General features: G+C 44.3%; 1 protein-coding gene across 1 annotated transcript in view; it reads left to right on the forward strand.

Moving 5' to 3' along the window:
* Window positions 1–1,104: 1,104 nt before the first annotated feature.
* The window catches only part of fgf22 (fibroblast growth factor 22), a 28,257-nt gene continuing 10,390 nt past the window's right edge, over window positions 1,105–18,971 (forward strand). Inside the window, exon 1 of the mRNA XM_008300508.1 lies at window positions 1,105–1,770. Within this exon, the coding sequence (XP_008298730.1) occupies window positions 1,395–1,770 (376 nt within the window). The 5' untranslated portion in view covers window positions 1,105–1,394. The remainder of the gene's footprint in view (window positions 1,771–18,971) is intronic.

An 18,971-nucleotide genomic window follows, 5' to 3' on the forward strand; every position in this document is an offset into this window, starting at 1 on the left:
AAAAAAAAGAACGAAAGAAAAAAAAAAAGCCTCCTTTAATTTGCCCCATGTGGCCGGAGAAGAGAAGAAAAGAGAGTGAAGGTGTCAAAAAAATGGTCTCCTTGCTGGTTTTACTGGACAGTAATGGAGCTGATTTGACCGTGTTACAAAATGCTTGCAGAGGGAGACAGCAGAGGTCATGGGATAGGAAGAGGATGTAAGTCTTTCCAGGTGTCTGTAACCATGAAGAGACGATAAAATCCTCAGGTGAAAAGCAAAAATGACTCACAGAATGAACTTTTCAGAGAGAGAGAGAGGGAGAGAGAGAGAGAGAGAGAGAGGACGGAACGGTGTTTGATGCTTCTCATTTGTTTGAAATGGTTATGAATGAGTTCGGCAGCGGTGGCGGCGGCGGCCCCATCCCCCCACTCCTCCCCACTCTCCTTTCAACCCCCTAGATGCTGGCCCTGCCCAGGATAAAATGCAGGACAACTCAGCCGGTGCCTCCACAGAAGGGAGGACTGACTGACTGCACACAGCAGAGCGTGAGGCCGTTCACTTGCTGCTTGGCTGCCCTGTACAGGCTGACACACACTCACTGCCTGCCTGACACACACACACACACTCTCTCTCTCTCTCTCTCTCTCTCTCTCTCTCTGTCACAAACACACTTTGCCTCTCTCTCTCCCTCCCGTACTCACTCGCTTACTCACTCCCTCTCTTTTTTCTCTCAGTATCACACACTCACACACACACACTCTCTCTCTCTCTCTCTCTCACATACACACACACACACAGAGTCAGTCACCAACCCTCATTCAACTCCCTCTCAGCCACGGGTCAGCAGCTCAGACAGGCACCTTGTTCCTATCCAGCTGGAAAGAGCAGAGAATCGCAAGGTGCACACACACATACACACACACACACACACCTACTCCAACACACACTCACACAGAAACACACCTATCTTTTGTCAGACTGATACACAAACACACAAACACACACACATACATACACACACACACACACACACAAACAAACACACATGTGCACCTTCAAACATCCCAGGACTTTAACTGTGGACCGGTGAGGAAGACTTCCAGCTCAAGGAGGACAAGCAGAGCAGGCATCAAGGAGTGGATTCATAACAATTACAACCCTTCATGAAAGCGGCAGACAAACAGATCTGAGAACTCGACCTGAAGATGACAGCTGGAGAAAGTTTGGCGAGCCTGATGCTGTGAGGAAGGAGAGGCCTTGCTGTCAGATTGGCCACCAGTGACATCCAGAGGATCTGCTGCGAGTGCCATTTCCCTCCCTTCTCGCTTCAGGACTCCCACCCTCCGCAGGGACATCTCCTGATCATCAGCATGCCTACAGCTTGCACAAGGTGCACCTTGGGAGTCTGACCCACCATGTGCAGATGGACGGCGTCCGTAGCTCATCTCTGTCCTGAACCTGCCCTCAGCAGCACCTCCACACCTGCAGCTTCCACTGGGCCGCCTCTGCCCCTGCCCAGCGCAGCCTCCCTTTGCCTGGCATGCTTCACCCTGCTTCTGGTCACTGCTGGCACCGCCACGGGGGCCTGTCCTCCCCGGGTAGGGCATGAACCCCTTCAGGTGCTGGCGAGTGGCATCAACTGTTCGTGGACACTGGAAAGGCACACGCGCAGTTATAATCACTTAGAGGGTGACGTCCGGCTGCGACGACTTTACTCTGCCAACAAGTTCTTCCTCTGCATTGACAAAACAGGCAAGGTGGACGGCACCCGGCGAAAAAACTACGCTGACAGTAAGTAGCCTGGCACACAGTGACACTAAAGTTCTGTATCTAAAGAAATGTGTGTCAGAGACAGGATGCCCTATGACGTTCCTCACTTATATTTTTATGGCTGAACCTTCTTATCTGTTCACTGTTTTATAGCAGTTCATAGGGATATCCTACGGTTATATCACTGCTGAGCTATTTGTGTTGTGTTTAGAGCATGAGAGACGCGTTGCTAGGTAAGAAGAGAATACCCCAGTGTAGATTTAGACTCCTCATGGGACGGCAGGCACTGAGGAAAGACAGTGAGCATCAGTTGGTGGCGCAAACTGGGCTTGGAAAAAAAGTTTCAGTTTCACTGGGAATTAACTTGTCAGAACTGTGTTGAAAGTGCGTCAATCGTGGGGAGCAGGTGTAAAGTGAAACACATTTTCCCCCCATATTAATAAGTATTTTCACTATTTACTCTGTGCATGCGCTGGTTTGTGTTTGTCCGCATGTGTGCGCACAGGTGGGGAACTTTAAAAAAAAAAAAAACCTGTCTTAACTCTTTGCAAAAACTCACTGTACAGTCGTGCAGATCCAGGTAGACTCAGTTTATCCTGTCTGTAAGTCTGTAGTCTGCACACAATCTGTGGTGTAAGGGACACCTGAGAAGAGCTTGTTCATGCTGCAGCCAAAGCCTCTTCAGCGTGTCCATCAATGGGTGTCTTTCAGATGCTTGACCAGGTCAGATGAACTGACTCTGGTCATGATGTGACCTCCCTCTCCATTAGTCACTGGCTGACTGACTGATTGGATAGCTCTTAGAGACATTCTTGCCTTTGACGGTAATATTTATGTGTTTGCTCGTTAATGCCTTTTTATAAAAGTGGGTGAGTCAGAGTTTTTCCATACTGCTACTGGGGGGAAGAGCAGCTGCTGCGTCCAGCGAACAGGCCAGTCAGTCTGTTGCCACTGTTTCAATGAGCTCCAAGCTGCAGACTGGATGACATTTGTTAAACCTGTCGGGTATTAGTCACCTGGCAGGATCTTTAAAAGCCACACACACTGTTATAAACTCAAGTTGAGATGAATTATTACTGTGTTCAATCTGGAGCCGTGAGCCTATCCAAGTTGGGACATTATTCTTCCATATTAGTGGTAATATATGTCAGCTACCATAATAAAATATTACTCCCAAACTGTGCTTGGATTTGACAGTTTGACAGAAGTCACGCTGGAGGGCCGGTAGAAATTTGGCAAAACGAGGGAGTTCAAATTTAAAGTGTTTGGAGTCATTAGAAAATAGCAAAACATTGATGCTGATTGTGAAATGCATGCTTTTACTTGTGTCATTTCTGCTTGGAAGGCTGCAGTGGCCCTTTATGAAAAAGTGCAGTCCCCTTACATGTAATGTCCTTATACACTTTATCCATCATCCCCTCATTTCCTTTGGTGGAAAGAACGATTCTTTCTGTGCTCACACAGAGCGAGGGTGTGTACCTGCACCCCGAGCTCCAGCACGCTGCCAAACCAGTGGTCATGTAGGCTTTGACTTAAATTCAACAAAATGGACCTTGTGGTCAGTCTGTGGTTGCGCCTCACAATGGGACAGATCTGTTCTTTTTTTTTCTGAGGTCTCTGTGTCTGTGTGAGGCTACTCGATGCTGCCATCACATAAGAAGGCTTTCAATCAGACTTAAAGCCTCCTGACCCAGAGAATTTGGCCATGCTATAGATTAGAGTGGCAGGATAAGCAGGAAGTGGTGCATATTTAATGACGAGAGCGGTGACATGGATACTAGACGGCAACATCGGCGCTGAGTCTTGCGCAGGAAGGAGGACGCATTTAGTTTTAGGATTCCGTCGATACTTTTGAAATAACTTTCTCCATTTGATTTTAAACACAACCCAATGTAAACACACAGGAATGTTTAAATGGCTGCATATACATTTCAACAGAGATCAGTGCAGACACGCACAAAGTGCTGTTCTTGCCTGCTTGTGCACAACATATCTGTGCTCAGGACTGTCCTCCGCCTGCCCAGCAGTCTGTCCTCTGTGTTGCCCTTACACTCTTGTCGACACAGCTATATTGCCCCGACAGCTCTGCCTGCTACACCCAGGCTCCGGCCCTCACCTCCACCCCACTCAGTTTTTCCAGCCCCGACTCCCAGCTCCCTCTCAGGTGCAAAAACAGTTGGAATTAGTCAACAAGCTCTCTGCTAATTGAGGTTGGAAAATATTGTATCAATCCCAGTGGAGCAGGGGCATGGAACAGCTGAGGGAAGAGGCGAGAGGGAGAAAGAGTGACTTAGAGGGATGGTGGGTTTAAAGGATTAGAGGGTTGAAGGGTGATAGAGAAAAAAAATGCAAAACATACACACGGTTCCTGAGAAGTTACATACGGCATAATATAAATATTACACAGAAATCATCAGGTTATGTAAGTAATTAAAACGCTCTTCCAGATGTGATTAAAGGGCAGATAAAAGGTTAAAACACTATTTTTGCAGAGTGATGAAATTCAAAACTGCCACTGGCAACAGACAGGACGGGCTGAACGTGTATCAGTTACATCTCCAAAGTGTTCCAAGAAAAATGTTCTGCCTTGTGAGCGCAAATGTGGAAATATACACAAACACACACTCAAACACAAACACGAAGTCCTCAGGTATCCGCTCCTGGCATTCGTTATCAGAATCAAGCAACTTGTAAACTTGCTGGACATGTACAGTAACGCATTTGTTAATCAAACTGCAGAGATAAAAATCAAGATAACGATCTGACTGTCATCTGACGGCAAAACTACACGTTCTAAATATAGTTCCACCTATAATTACAAACCACCTGATCGCATAAGGTTCTAAAAATAACTCGTTGAAATAGCCACACGAAGAGACAAAGTACAGTACTTTGAGGGACCGAAAGGGAGGGCTGTGACATGTTTTTCTTTTGACCTATGGCAAGGCAGAAAATGATCGAGGGGAAAAACACACCCAAGTGTTTACAAAAGCTCCAGAGGCAGGTACGCATCATATCCTGTCCTGGGTCATCGGTCATAGCCTGCTAATTAGACAGTGCTACAGCACAACAGCTGTGCAGGCACGCCCAGCAACCACTTCATGATCAATTGCAACAGCAAAAGCTGAGCGCAACGCTCCACATGCACTCATTAAAGTCAAATTCAATTAATAGACTTGTAGTTGCACGCTTCGGTTACGAGCTTGTTTATTTAATCTTTTATCTTTTACCATTTATTTTCTTGGCACCTCACACTGCATATATTTCAATTTATTTCACCACATCTTAAAGGATAGACTGTTGAATTTTGTGTGTGGCCGTGTGTGTGTGTGTGTGTGGCAAATGGAATCAAACGCTTGTGCAGCCTCCAGATCGTGTCGGCCAGTTCACCCTTAGGAAATAAGGTCACCCCAACCGCACCACTACAATCGCAGAAGCCACCGCGCTCTGCCTCTACAGCCACGCAACTCTCACAGCCGGGGTGTGTTGTATTTACGAAATTTCCCTTGGTGTGCAACATGCTGCTGTTTGATGTGAGAGTTTTCCGAGTTCATGAACGTGTTTGACTTGGAAGGCGACCATGGGAAGAAAATCTTCCACCCCACTGAAATATGTTGTGGAAATTATTCAAACTTGTTGTAGACAGGGGAAACTGTCACTCACAAAGGAGAGACTGAAAATCATAAAAGACGAGACGAGTGGTACAGACAGATGACTTTATTCGCCTACAGGGTTTGACCAAGGCAGTGTTGAAAATAAAGAAGACGATATGGACTAGAGGTGGAAAGATTTTAAACTAATATTGTTGCTGTTGGAGAAATGTTGTATTTAACTTATGAAAAGTTGGTCCAGTATACTTTGTAAATACCAGTTCTGTGCCATGCAGATACTAGTTCAAAACTTTAAAAACATACTCCAGTCATCTTGTCACTATCATGAACACTAAAACAGAAGACACTTTAGAACACATTGTTTTCTTCAGAATCTCAGGAATATATGCATATAAAGCGCCATTCATGAGCAACATTCTTTCCTCGAATGAACAGAATATCAGACCTTCATCGTCGGTTCATGTGTTGTCTCGGTTGCACTCTGGGGACACTTTGCATTCGCAAACCACTGCAAGAGACATTACAAAATGTCTGTCCTGCACTGCCTGCCATTTTAAAGGTGTAAGGAGGTTTACTCTGCGCGAGCCTTCCTTCATCCCCACCATGACTCACCATTAATTCTGGTCGAGCTCAGACGGGGATGTGTGACTGGATCAACAGCACCGAGGCTGGAGGGGCTAAAGAGGGAAGCACCTGGCTGAAGGAAGTGCTTTGGTGTTTTGAATCGGGGAGAATACACATGTTAATGAGGCTAGGAGAAGGGCCGGGGCGTGCTCTGCTTAGTATTGAGGTGGAAATTAAAGGCTAGAGGAGTGCTGGAGCGTTTCCCGTTGCTCATTAGGCATTAAGGTTTCCTCTGGGTCGTCTCAACTGAGAGGGCATTCGTGGACATTTTCAGATGCCAGCGGGAGGGTAAAATCCCACGAATCATGCATTTATTACCCCACACCCCTTCACTGTAAAGACAGTGCATGGCCACAGCCTGTGGGAGAAGAAGTGGAAATCGACCCCTTTGCCAGCTGTTCCTCTTATTAAGAGGGCCGAAGACGAAATAAAACATCAGCGCATGCACGTTGAACACGCATGTTAAATCTTTCACACAAACGCAGACACTATCACTGTCCTGGGAACATTGCAGGACAAGAGTGTCAGTGTCGGTCTAATTAGCCGAGCGTCCCTGGTTTCTGCCACCAGGGTTTGATATCTTGAATGGACTCTAGAAATGTAGCAATTAGTAGCTAACAACCTTTAGCAGTCTGGCTCTGGCTCCTCTCTAGGATTTACTGGGTTCATCAACAGGTTTATAGAGTCTGACTTTGGCTCTGGCAGCCAATTCCTTTATAACATCGCACAGCTCTGCACATCCTGTGGGTGTGAAGGGAACACAAAGGAGAAGACTTCGCAGTGCCAGTAAGCAGCTACTTGGGACGTTAAAGCCACTGACAGAAGATGTTAATATTCTGAAAGTTCGTAAAAAGCACGTTTCAGATATACGAGCGTCTAAATATTATAGTGTGTAACAGCGTGGGGTCTTACACTTTAAATAATAAACGAGCCAGAAAACGAGTAGTTTACGTCTATTTTTCATCCTTTCCCCATCATCAGACTATTTATTGGTGTCCAAAAGCTACTCCCTCAATGATTTAGGTGCTTTAAACACCAGCGTAATGAGCAACAATTAATTACAGTAGAGAAATACAATACCGAACGTGGTCACAGCCAAGCAGTAAGTTTTTAATGCAGGAGTGAAGAGTTTTGGCCTTTTCCTCAATGAGAGCACATTAGCGCTGTTATTACAGCGTGTGCTTTTAGTGAAAGGTGTAAAATGAGTATTAATTAGATCAGTTGGGAACGGGAGACCGCCGAGCCTTACTCATGCAGCACCACATGTTTGAAATCATTCGCCAAAGGAAATAGTCATGAAGCCGCATACACATGCAGCCACACGCGCGCTGACGTAATCAGCCCGTTACGACACGGGTAGACAGGTCCTGCCCCTACCTTAGATTGACCAAGACAGATTAATTGTTTTGATTTGACCCTTCCAATAAAGCCTCTCACCTCCCTGCTTGAACTGAGCCAGACATCATGTCTTGGAAGGCTTTTAACCACTGGCCCAAGAATAAAGAAGCTGAAAGAGAACCCCTGCTGTAGATGAGGAGGAGGGGGGGAAAAAAAAAAAAAAAAAAAGAAACAACTTGGCATCCCTAAATACAACTACGCCTGCCTGGCTACAGCAGTTTAGAGATGTTCGAAATTAACCTAAAATCGCAGTGAGCCTGGGACCAGGAATGTAACGCACCTGTCACCCTTCAAGCTTCACTACAGAGTTTCATCCAAATCATAAAGGGAGCAATAAGAGGCAGTAAAATCATTCTGTCTCGATGGTGACATTAGGTAAACCTGGGATTCTCCACCCTTTATCTGTGGAGCTACAAGCCACAAGAGCACTTGGAAACCCCGTGGAACGATAATAGACTTTAATCTTTCTCCCAAACATAAACTAACTACACCCTGTCCCGTCAATCTGGACGGCTAAATATTGACTCGCTGTTAGGCAATCAAGCCATAATGTGTGTGATAGACTCCAAGTCTCACACCTAACATTTACTACACTAATCACTGCAGTATGTGCAGAACGTGACATGCAAACTGGACATCCACAGATAATGGAGACATCAGTAGCATGATTTTTTTTGCGCAAATTAAACTTCCCTCTGTAAAAATACAGTTTTTCACTGGGTAATATGTCCATATCGAATCATATTGAAATAACCAGTCAATACAACGGCAATCTAGAAAAACAGACCTCCAAGGTTTCATACGTAGCAAAGCTAACAAACCAAATCTGTCAATTTTCAGGGGCTACATCACTCTAATATTTCACCTTGCCAAGAGCGGCTTTGCTTTCTTTGAACAGATTCCAGTGGACTGTGTGGGAGGCTAGAACTTCATAGATCCACACATTCTATAGATGACAACGGTGTAGAGTTACAATAAAGCCATTTTAAAACTGGACGGGATTACTTTTATTGAAAGAAACTTCTACATAAGTACCTCTGATACACAGAGATTACTTTTTAGGGGCTAAATCAACAATCAGAAAAAGAACAAGAATCTACAGCCTAATAGCTCTGACAGGCTGTAATGTGGTCTACCCTGAACTACAAATGCCAGTGTGATAATGGCACCAGCAAATCCTCATGATCACTTAGGTGTTCATTCTGAAGAAACCATTAATGCCTTATCAATATTTTCCCCATCCTCAAGGCAATCTATCCAGGAGCAGACATTACACTAAAGGTTTGCTCCTCAGGGACGCATGGATGTTTGTACTCAACATTTTTGACCATTCATGTAAACAACAGTTGAGTCATATTAGTCTGAACCAAACTGATATATCCTCCAACCCACCAACTTAAAAGGTATGCCACTATTGAATTATTAGATGACTAGAAAGTGTAAGACCATGGCAGCGCTCAAGTGATTAAAGGTGAAGATAATCCAGAGCTTGTGAATGGAAGGTGTACCATACAGTTGAAAGCAAAATCTAAGCACTGGGCGCACATCTAGGTAAGGATAAGCCACATCCATCTTAGATTGGGCTATAAAGTAAATAAAAAGAAAGTTACATGTAGTTTTGTCTTGCGTTTAGATTACTATTAAGAAAAAGCAAGTAAATAAATTGGAGGATTTTCGTTCTGCTTAACGAACTGTATAAAAGTACTCGTGCCATTAAGGTCTGACGCACAGAAGGCACTATGTAGAATGTTGTGCATATGTTTCCTAAAAGTACAAGTACGATAATTAATGCAAATGTGAGGCACCAAAAACAGCGTCTCTGGTGCAGGTCCGTGCATACCAACAGGTTGAGACCATACAGAGTCTTCCCTGAAATGAATTACACACATGCAAACGTACCTGCTTTTTATCTCTGAGGCCATTTCACTAAATGAACATGAGCAGGATGTGAGTATCATGTCAGAGCCCTTTGAATGTGCGTGTACATTCAGAATGCATGCGCCTGTGTTTATACTTGTGCCATTGCGGGAGCATGAAGTGGACCCTAAACTGAAAAAGATGTGCGTTTCCGTTCCCTAATGGCTAATACGAACCAGACCTTTACCTTCCACTCGGCCCAGTCGCATGCGTGTTTGTGTGTTTGCGTGCACGTTGACATGTGCGAGCTCGTGTGCGCACGGGTGTTTTTCTCATCTGGAAGGCCGTGCTCCTCATTAGAACGCAGAGGGTGGCACAAAGCGGTGATACGGCTGAGACAGTGCAGTCCACACCGTACGTCAGCCCTCTCGCTTACAACAAATCTTGCTTATTTTCTTATTTTGCGCCTTTTTTTTGAATGGCTCGGGGAGAATAGTTTGCGGTTATCCGTGCAGGACGTTTTTCTGCTGCATTCATCCATACCTGAGCAAGCACAGAAAATACCCTTCCGCATGTGAAACACCAGAGTTTTGCCACAACTTTGCACAGGTGGAAGCTGCCAACATGTCCGTACCCATCTCTCACCATCGTATATATATTTATATACGCTTCACTATCCTTCTTTCTCTTTGTCTGTCCACCCTTTCCTACCTATCACCATCCCTCTCTCTCCTGCTGTCTCCATTTCCCCCCCTCTCCTCCCCTGCAGTGGATAGGATTGGGGTCAGGGCCCTTTGGCCAGTGGAGCAAGTGACAGCTCTGACAGGGCCCTGATTTCACTCTTGTGCTTTCTGTCACCTCCTGTATGCCCATCTCATTTTAATAATGTAAATATGGGGCAAGCTCAGGCCACAGAGAATATTCTGTGTCCTGCTGCTCAGTCATTGGAAACTCGCTGCACACCTGAGCCAAACATGCACATACTTAAAGTTGGCAGCGCCTCTCTAAACTAAAATCAGATTTGCTGTTGAAGACAGACTGAACCGTATGTTAAATCCAATGAATTCTGCGATGTTTAATGCTTTTAGCCAAAGAGTCGATGCGGTCTATGTTGACAACGCGATGAAAACAAAAAGAAAACACATAATTCCTGCCCAGACACACAAGCCGGCCAATGACACGAGAAGGAAAGGCCGCCGCCGAGTTCGTGTCGTGATGGAGTGATGGTTGAGATTAGAATGTCTCCCGTGTTTGCAGGTTTGTGAATGTTCATGCCATTTGGCGGGTAAAAACTATTTTATGATCGTAGAATTGGCCATGAGAGATTTGGAGGGTTACTCCAGCAATTTAGTACTGCACTTACATAAAAGTCACAAGAGACAGATTTTTATAAAAGGGATGTTAAAATTGCAGCAGCAGAGGCCAAGAACATCCTGAGTTTTAGTCCCGAGAACAGGCCGAGCTCCAGAAACGCCGGTTCTTACATTACGCATTATGCAACAGTGTATTTCATCAGACTTCCTCAGCTTCTAAGCCTCCAATCCTACACTGAGAAGAACTGGCATCTAGTCCAAGCAGACATTGTGTTGTCAAAATTATGAAAGCTTGCTCTAAGTGCTTCTACACCTGCTGCACATAACTCTTCTGGTTTGGTTCAGATGTCACTGCTCTTTGGGATTCATGCAAAGTTTCGTCCAGAGCTCAGCGAAGATCAGGATAGGAAACTGTAAGCAATGCCTTTGTTTTCTCCTGATTAAGTTTCCACTCCTCGCGACTGAATCTGGCCTCGACAGCCAAACCGAACCAGCCGCAGATGCAATTTGCCTGCTTATTCCAATTTAGTGGCAAAAAGGGACGACCTGAGTTCAAAGCGGATCCCGCCGTCCCCGCCGCTCCTCCCAGGGTTACACTAAAGCACAGGAACACGCAGAAGCTGTGAGTCACAAAGCTCTCGGCGGGCAGATCTGCTCGTAACTATCTGTAAAGCCTTTGATAGCTTGTTGTTCGCTTGTTACGGATGTGATGCATGATTTGGAGGCACTTTTGCCCTCCCCCGTTCTCCCTCCTTGATTAAAGAGAGGGCCTCTTGCTCGGTAAGATTGCGGCCCCTCAGTACCACACAGTGTGCAGACGAGCAGGCAGGGTGCACGCCGTGGGCTTCGTTAACCTTTTTCACCTCTGCTATCCCCCCCAGCCTCACTGAAGCAATGCCTCCATCACCCCCACCACTCGCCCACTCCCTCAGGTTGTCCTCTAGTGTTACCTTTTTCTGGCAGGCTCGCCCCCGCTGTGCTTGTAAATTCGGGGTTTGATCAGAGGAGGGTCTGATTCAGCATCCTGGAGGTCCCTAATGAACTGATTGATGTTCCATTACTTACAATCACAGCTTAACATGGCCAAGGAAGCTTGTGTTCGCTGGTGTAACTGCCATGGAGTGCATGCTGACAGGACGTGTAAGTAGACTAATGAGAGTCCGTGTGTGGTTGAGGGGATTCCAGCGCTGCCACAATCTTTGACTTGTCAACTTGAGATTTTCTTTAATAAGCTTTATATTTAGAGTCACTTCTGCTGTTTCATCGACTGCGTTCATGAACAGTGAAATTGTTCACACACACACAACCTCACGCACATGCATATCCAGATGTAGGTGGTGATTCTGGAGTACTGGGTCAGTCTGTCTGGGGATAAATCAGACAGACTAATCTGTCCTGTGAGGGGATGGAGGGTAATTGGTCACATTTGACCCCCCGGCCTTGCGGACTGTGGGAACGTGGGCTTTATCTACCAGCGGTAATTGGCTAATGAAACACTTCCGCAGCTCCTCCACTAGATTGCCGTCCACCGGTTAGGACGGGGTGAGGCATGTGTGCGTCTGTGTGTCTATGTGTGTGTGTGTGTGTGTGTGTGTGTACACTAGAGAAAATGGCAGGATGCGGAACTCCCTGTGGCCATCTCCACAACGTTATCAGCAGCATCAGTCTCATGATGCCCGCAGCAGACTGATACATTGACAGACCACACATTAATGGTTGTGTGGTTACTATTACAGTTCAAATTTAGGTTTGAAGTGGAAATACTTAATGCAATTCAAATTTAACTCTGACTCAAGGCAAGGTTTTTCTATGTGCCACATACTGATACTGACATAACTGTGAGTGTTTGCAGTGTTTGGGTCGGACCCTCAATACCGCAGAAGCTCAGGTGGGCATCACGTGCTGCATTGTGGTTTTACGGATTTTTTTGCTCATGCTTTGCAGTCGCTTTGTGAGATCATTTATCTTGGCGAAGTCATGCCCACATCGATTCAAAGACAAGAAAATCAGCATGAGGAGAGTAAGGTGTGGTGGTGGGGGGCACTAAGAAAAAAAGGCTAAAGTTACGGTAGTGAGACAATGTCTCTGAGGTCCCATCAAGTGAGCCATTCATAGATGCAGGTCTACCAGTTTGTGGAGCCAGGGAGACACTCCGATAGAGTGGGGCCCAGGGTGGCCTTGTCTTTTTGTCCCAAGCTGACCCCTGCTCTCCTGCCTGGCCTCTGCGCCCCTCACCTGGCCTGTCCCAGCGCACTGGTAACAGGATACCTGTAATTTGCTCTAATGGCCTTTGAAAGACCTGGCTGGGCTAATCCCTGGAGTACTTCTCCCAGCAGCACCGCATGAAAAGGTGGGGGTAACTGGGCCGAGTGTGAGTCCTGAAAGAGGACCAGCCCCTGGATTGTGTGTGAGAGAATGTCACCCCTTGCGGCCGGGGCTGGGGCCGAGGGAGCGCGGGAGTCAGCTTTCAGCAGATCACCACCATGTGGCTTGTTCACAGGCTCAAAAAAACCAGGCCCTGGCTTGTAGAGAAGCAGATCGTCTCTACTTTACACCTCCCTCAGTGGCTCAGTCTGGCATGAAAACCTGCCTGCACCCAACTTTGAGAGTGCATTTCAACTGTTTTTCCTGATTCTGGTACCTGGATGGATGACATCTTCTCATGCAATCATAAAAGAGATTCATTTACCAAATACTGGAAAAAAAAAAAGTATTGCTAAAGAAACGCTGTCTATTGCCAATAATGATAATAATAATAAAACCATTGCTGAACAAAAAAACAGTGGCCATTGAATATGGACTGACATTAAAAAGACAGAAGAAAAATAATCTTATCAGTCTCATCTTCACTTCATCCCTCCAGAGATTTTGATGGAATGTGGGAACAGCAAGCGATACATGGGCAGGGAAGACCAGCCCTCTGCCAGTCTTTTCTCTGCTTTCTTCCTGTTCTTTCTATCCCTATTTTTTTTTGTTTTTGACAACGTGGATCACATACAAGGGAATGTACTCAGACAGAACACACACATGCAAACCAGTCTTTCTGCGTCCTACTTCCTCAAGTCATAGCAACTCTTGTGTTGTCAAATTTAAACAGACAGCGTGTGTCGAATGATTAAGAAAGCAACAGCATGTTTGGATCTGTGTGTAAGAAAGATAAAAGGCAAAAGGATGCAAAAGTAATCCTGTTTCTTATTTCCCTTGCTGTTATTTTAAAGAAGCACCTCTTAGATTTAGTTTGATCGAAGCCTACATGAGCTGAAGAATTTCTTAACTGTCCAGGATTTTTTTTTGAGCCAAATTAGGCAAGAGAAACACTGTTCAGACTTCCAGACAGCGTGAGCTCATTTGAGGAACAGAATCGGATCACAGGGCCAAGTTGCTCAGCATGCCGGCTTGGATGTGCTGCATTGACTAACATGTGGCGGCTGATTGGATTGAGGGCTCGTCAGTTCGTTTAATGCTGGAGATTTCTTTTTGCTTCTACTACAGAAAAAAAACTTAGATTTGTAACTGTGTGTTTTTTTTTTCACATTTGCACGTCTGTACAAAGCTCACGTATCTCATCGCTGCTGGTGAGGGATGAATAAACCACCCCAGTCCTGTGAGAGTTAATAGGTATGATGCATGTCCGGAGACCCGGTGCAGACGGGCCAGTCGGGGGGGGTGGGAGAGGAGGGGTGACCCAGGCGGGGACAGAGAGACCAAACAACGTGAGGGACAGACGGACAGTGAGATGCAGGCTGGCAGATGGGAGACAGGAAGAGAAAGACAGGTAGAGTTTAAAGCTGCCTGCAGACCGACAGCTGCTTTGCTCTGCAGCAGAAAGCCACTCTCTCTATCACACACACACATATATATACATTAGTGGACAAATCCTCTGCTGGAACAGTCAGAGAGGCAGTCACAGCCCCCGTTAAAGAGACTGTAAATTTTATACTGCTGTCCAGAACTGGTCGGTCCATTAAGCCACTGAGGGCATTGCATCATTTATATTTTAAATGATCTTTCAAACTAAAATAAATGTCAGAATTTCATCAGTATGTGCATAAAGCATGTGCTTTTGCATTAATAAAATTGAAACCCAGAGTAAATCCTCAACTTTAACCAAAATATATAACTCCGCACGAGTACACCTCAGAATGAACGGTATAAAACACCTTCTCCTTCACTTGAGCCCAAAATCTTCAAAATGGGCCTTATGACCCGGACAAAGCTTCATAGCTGTAGTTTTCTTGGCTTGAATAAAAAAAATAAGACCATCATTTCTATGTTAGGTCAGCGACCTGAACTGAACTTGGCCTAACAGAAAAGAATTTATATTGGAGTGTAAACATGCAGTTAAGCAAGTCCATAAGAATATACCAATAAAAAAACAACCTTGAGAACTAAAGCAGCTATAGTGTGGCTTAAGTTATAGGGCAGAAAATCATTGTGGCGTCCCAATCAGCGATGTCAGCGCAGGTATTTTACCTTTGGAAACAGATGGAAAACACCTGCAATGACATCACTTAACCAGAAGTGCTACATACTTTGGAGTTTCAGCCATGGCATTTTCTACTATGTGCGTTTTAGTGTTGGTTAATAGTCTTCAATGTGGTATTCTTGCATAGTTGTGTTTTGAGCTTGGCTACACCATAGCTGACCTGAAACTAGCCTACAAACTGCGTAGTTACAAAACAGACCTGGCAGGGTTATTTTTTTTCTTGAATATCTGTTGTTAAACTTTGGGTTTCTGGAGTTTTCATTGATAGTGTGACAATGAAACATGCCAAGACGTTCTTGTCTTGCTTATTTGGGGCCTTTTTTAACAGAATGATCTATTTCTAGTGCATATTGTTGAGATCTCCATCGTATTGTTATTTAATGGCAAAAGATGACACTTACATTTACCTTAACTCATTTTTTGGACACTTGGCAGGTGCGGGAACAATCTGTGAGCACAGCATTTATATATTATCACATCTTAAGGTGAATTTGTGAAGTTATTGGCAAAATTGCACATTTGTGAATCTGTTCTAGAGCAATTTTGTCATCCAGTTCCACCTGATGACTGTAAGTCTAATATTCATTCTCTTTTAAGCACTGCTTTTTGTTTCAAACAACCAGTTTATCCCATTGCTCTTGTTGCTCAACGATCCAATCAGATTTCCCTCCACTTTGCCGCTCCGATGTATATTCTCTGTATTTTCATTTTAGCTCTAACTTTACCCACTGCAGAAAAACAAGCTTGGCCAATTTGCCTAGTTCATTCCCAGATCACTTTAAACGCCACAGATCGACTTAACTGTAGCTTACGGTTAACATTTCTATGCATGCGTGCTTTGGGATCATGACTGCATTGGTACCTGAGTAGACCCCTTCGTTCACACTCATCTCCACTCGCGTAGGTTCACTATCTAGTTGCTAACCGTCTCTCGCTGCTATTTGGTGGTGAGCAGGTAATGCACAGTGGCTTTTTAGCACTTTTACCTTTGTAACCAGCTGCCTGTTGTAGTTGAAAATTGTGCAAGGAGAGCCGTGAGAGTGAACCAAAGCAGTAAAGTCGCAGTGAAGCAACGAGGAAAACTCATGAAGAAGCTTAGTAAAGCTGAAGGAAGCTGTAGATTTAGTTAGTAATTCTCTGGAAGTTAAATGTTATGAGTGACTCCATTGAAATTGTAAACTCTATCAAAGTACTGTTTACAGCTGCCTATAAGTATCAAATGTCGAAATGGATATTTGGCTCTCACTGGTGTTAAAATCCCTCCCAACACCACGTTTCTGTTAAACATTACTGCTAAAGTTTAAAATATAGCTATTTATGTTAAAAGAAGCACACAGCTGACTGTTTGCATCAGCTTAGAAATGTCTGTTGCACTCACTAACCTGCAGAGAATCCAGCTCAAATAGCTGGAAACAGGGGAAGGAAAGCAAAATGGTGAGGCCAGTCATGCTGATAGGTGCAGGAGTGAGCATGAAGTGACTAAGTGATGTTGTCACACCAGATATTTGGTAAATTATACTGAATTTATACTATTCTAGAGACCAAATTTGATACCAAAGTGGTAATTTGACAAACAGTAGTGATCCTAACCAGCTAACATGGTGAGCATAATCCAGGTTATCAGCCGAAAACCAGCTAAAATCAGCCTGCGTGGGTGTTGAGTGCGTGGAGCGTCATACTAAAGACGCAGCTGTAGCAAACAACAATGGTAACATTTCACAATATGAACACCTCGATGACATTAAGTTCAAACAACTGACACTTTCTCACCTTGAATTCTGCTTGGAGATCCAGCTCTTTATATTTGAGCTGGTTAGATAAGTTTGAGGTTTTTCCTCTTGTTGTCGGTTGTCTATACCTTGTCTTTGGTCACCTAATCCAAGCACTAAAAGACTCAAAACATTGATTTTTTTGCAAAATGCCGCAGACTCGTTTCTGTACCTACATTTGTTGCCGTCATTCTGCATGTTGTTGTTGTGATTGTCCAGTACCTTCAGGACCTACTGGATTAGTCAAGTTCTGTACGTTTAAAGCATGTTGGCATGACTTCAAATCGAAGCATCGGTTCATGCAACTTCCCTTATGTGATTTGTATTATGCAACCAATTGGAAAATTTCCAAGGAGAAGAAAAGAACTCATAATGAATGCCTTATCACCTGCCAACCCACAACTGAGTGCACGTAGTGGACTTGACCCAGGGTGTTAAAAGTTTGGATGATAGATTAAACTCCTACAGAAGAGTTTCTAAGTCAACCACTGACGTTACACATCATGTTTACATTCACTGTCTTGGCTAAGTTTGAGTCTGTTTGTGTACGAGTAGCCAATTTGTGATTCCCGCTCACCCTTGAAGCAAAAGATTCAAGATAAGTACGGGATGCCACAGAAAAGACAGTTCAGCCTCTACAAACAGAAAAAATGCTCTCAGTTGTTTTTAGCTATTATGAGTCAAGACACCACGAATAGTGCAAGAATGTAAGCAAACAGCAGCTGTCGATGTTACTGGTGTGTGCACAGGATTGTTAGTATGTTTTTTCTGAGCGTATAGTCCACAAGATCAATAATTTTGTGCTGCATAGATTTGACAAAATGTATGGCATGTGGACCTTCATAGTGAATGTGGAAAGTAATAATCTGGGCTTCAGTCCCAGTGACTTCGGGGAACTTTTGTAAACACAGCGAGCATAAAGAAATATTATTTGTAGAGAAATGTTGGTCTTGTTCAACTGTGGATGCTTGTTCACCGTCTCAACGTAACAGGAAGAGCTGCTTAAAACACTTTCCTTCGCAAGGGAGGGGAATCCATAATAATATTTAAAAGTATTAACATCCAGCACACTGTCCTCTGTAAATGATCTTTTTTCCATCTCAGCACCACCGTCATAATCCACAGATCGTGCTGAAGATCAGCTTTCATGCCAGCCACTCATTACAGTGAGATCATGACTGCAGCGGTATCACGTGCCATGCAGTCGTGATATCAGGCTCCCACTTTATGAGCCTCCTGACGAGACTTTCCTTCATCTGTCAGCTACCAATCAATAACAAGTGTTTGGATTTAGGAAGCTAGGGAAGCTATTGTTTGCCTCTTTGCTATTTTATTACACTGGATTAGTAATGTAACATAAGGCTTGTGGTCTCATTATATTTATTAGAGCAAAATAATTTTAAATTTTTAGTTCATCACCTGCTTTTTTCTCAGGTGATCTCCTGCTTCTTGTGTGTCCTCAGAGACAGTGGTTGTTTACACATACCTTGCCTTGGATTTGATCAGTCACATCAGATCGCATGTTGAGGGTCAAAAGTTTTGTTGCCAGGCATAAAAACCGGCCTCTCCCCCTAAATCAATCTCATGATGATGTTTTATTGGCCTATTAAACGATCGGGCAGTGTGCAATCATTGCTAGGGTTTCTTTGGCCTCCTTTCAAACTCCAACTGGACTAAGCAGATTTATTTCTACACTTTGACACTTTCATTTCTAAATGTAAGTGAATTTATTACATTTGTTACGCGTGTGTTTGGATTACCTTTATATCACACCCAAATGGCCATATTCAAAGGTGGAGTGTACGCTGCCTACGTTGAGATGAAAAGGTTCTAGATGGGTTATCAGACATGCGCTCCTTTCCGTTAATCTGACGGCATCCTCGTTACTTTTGTAAAGTCCAGACAGCAAACTTACTTGGATAACTTACTGGCTTTTAACACGAGTCTGGACTGCATTAATGGACTGTCAAGTCACCATTACTTATGTAAGACATTTAAAACAAAGTGCTTTCCCACAGCCGTGCACAAACAAGTACTTCAAGTTGTGTGAAGCAATTTGAGAAAGGCGAAAATTTTAAAAGATAGATAGATAGATAGATAGATAGATAGATAGATAGATAGATAGATAGATAGATAGATAGATAGATAGATAGATAGATAGATG

The sequence above is a fragment of the Stegastes partitus genome, unplaced genomic scaffold, assembly GCF_000690725.1.
Source record: "Stegastes partitus isolate 25-593 unplaced genomic scaffold, Stegastes_partitus-1.0.2 Scaffold33, whole genome shotgun sequence".
In the NCBI taxonomy this organism is placed as follows: Eukaryota; Metazoa; Chordata; class Actinopteri; family Pomacentridae; genus Stegastes; species Stegastes partitus.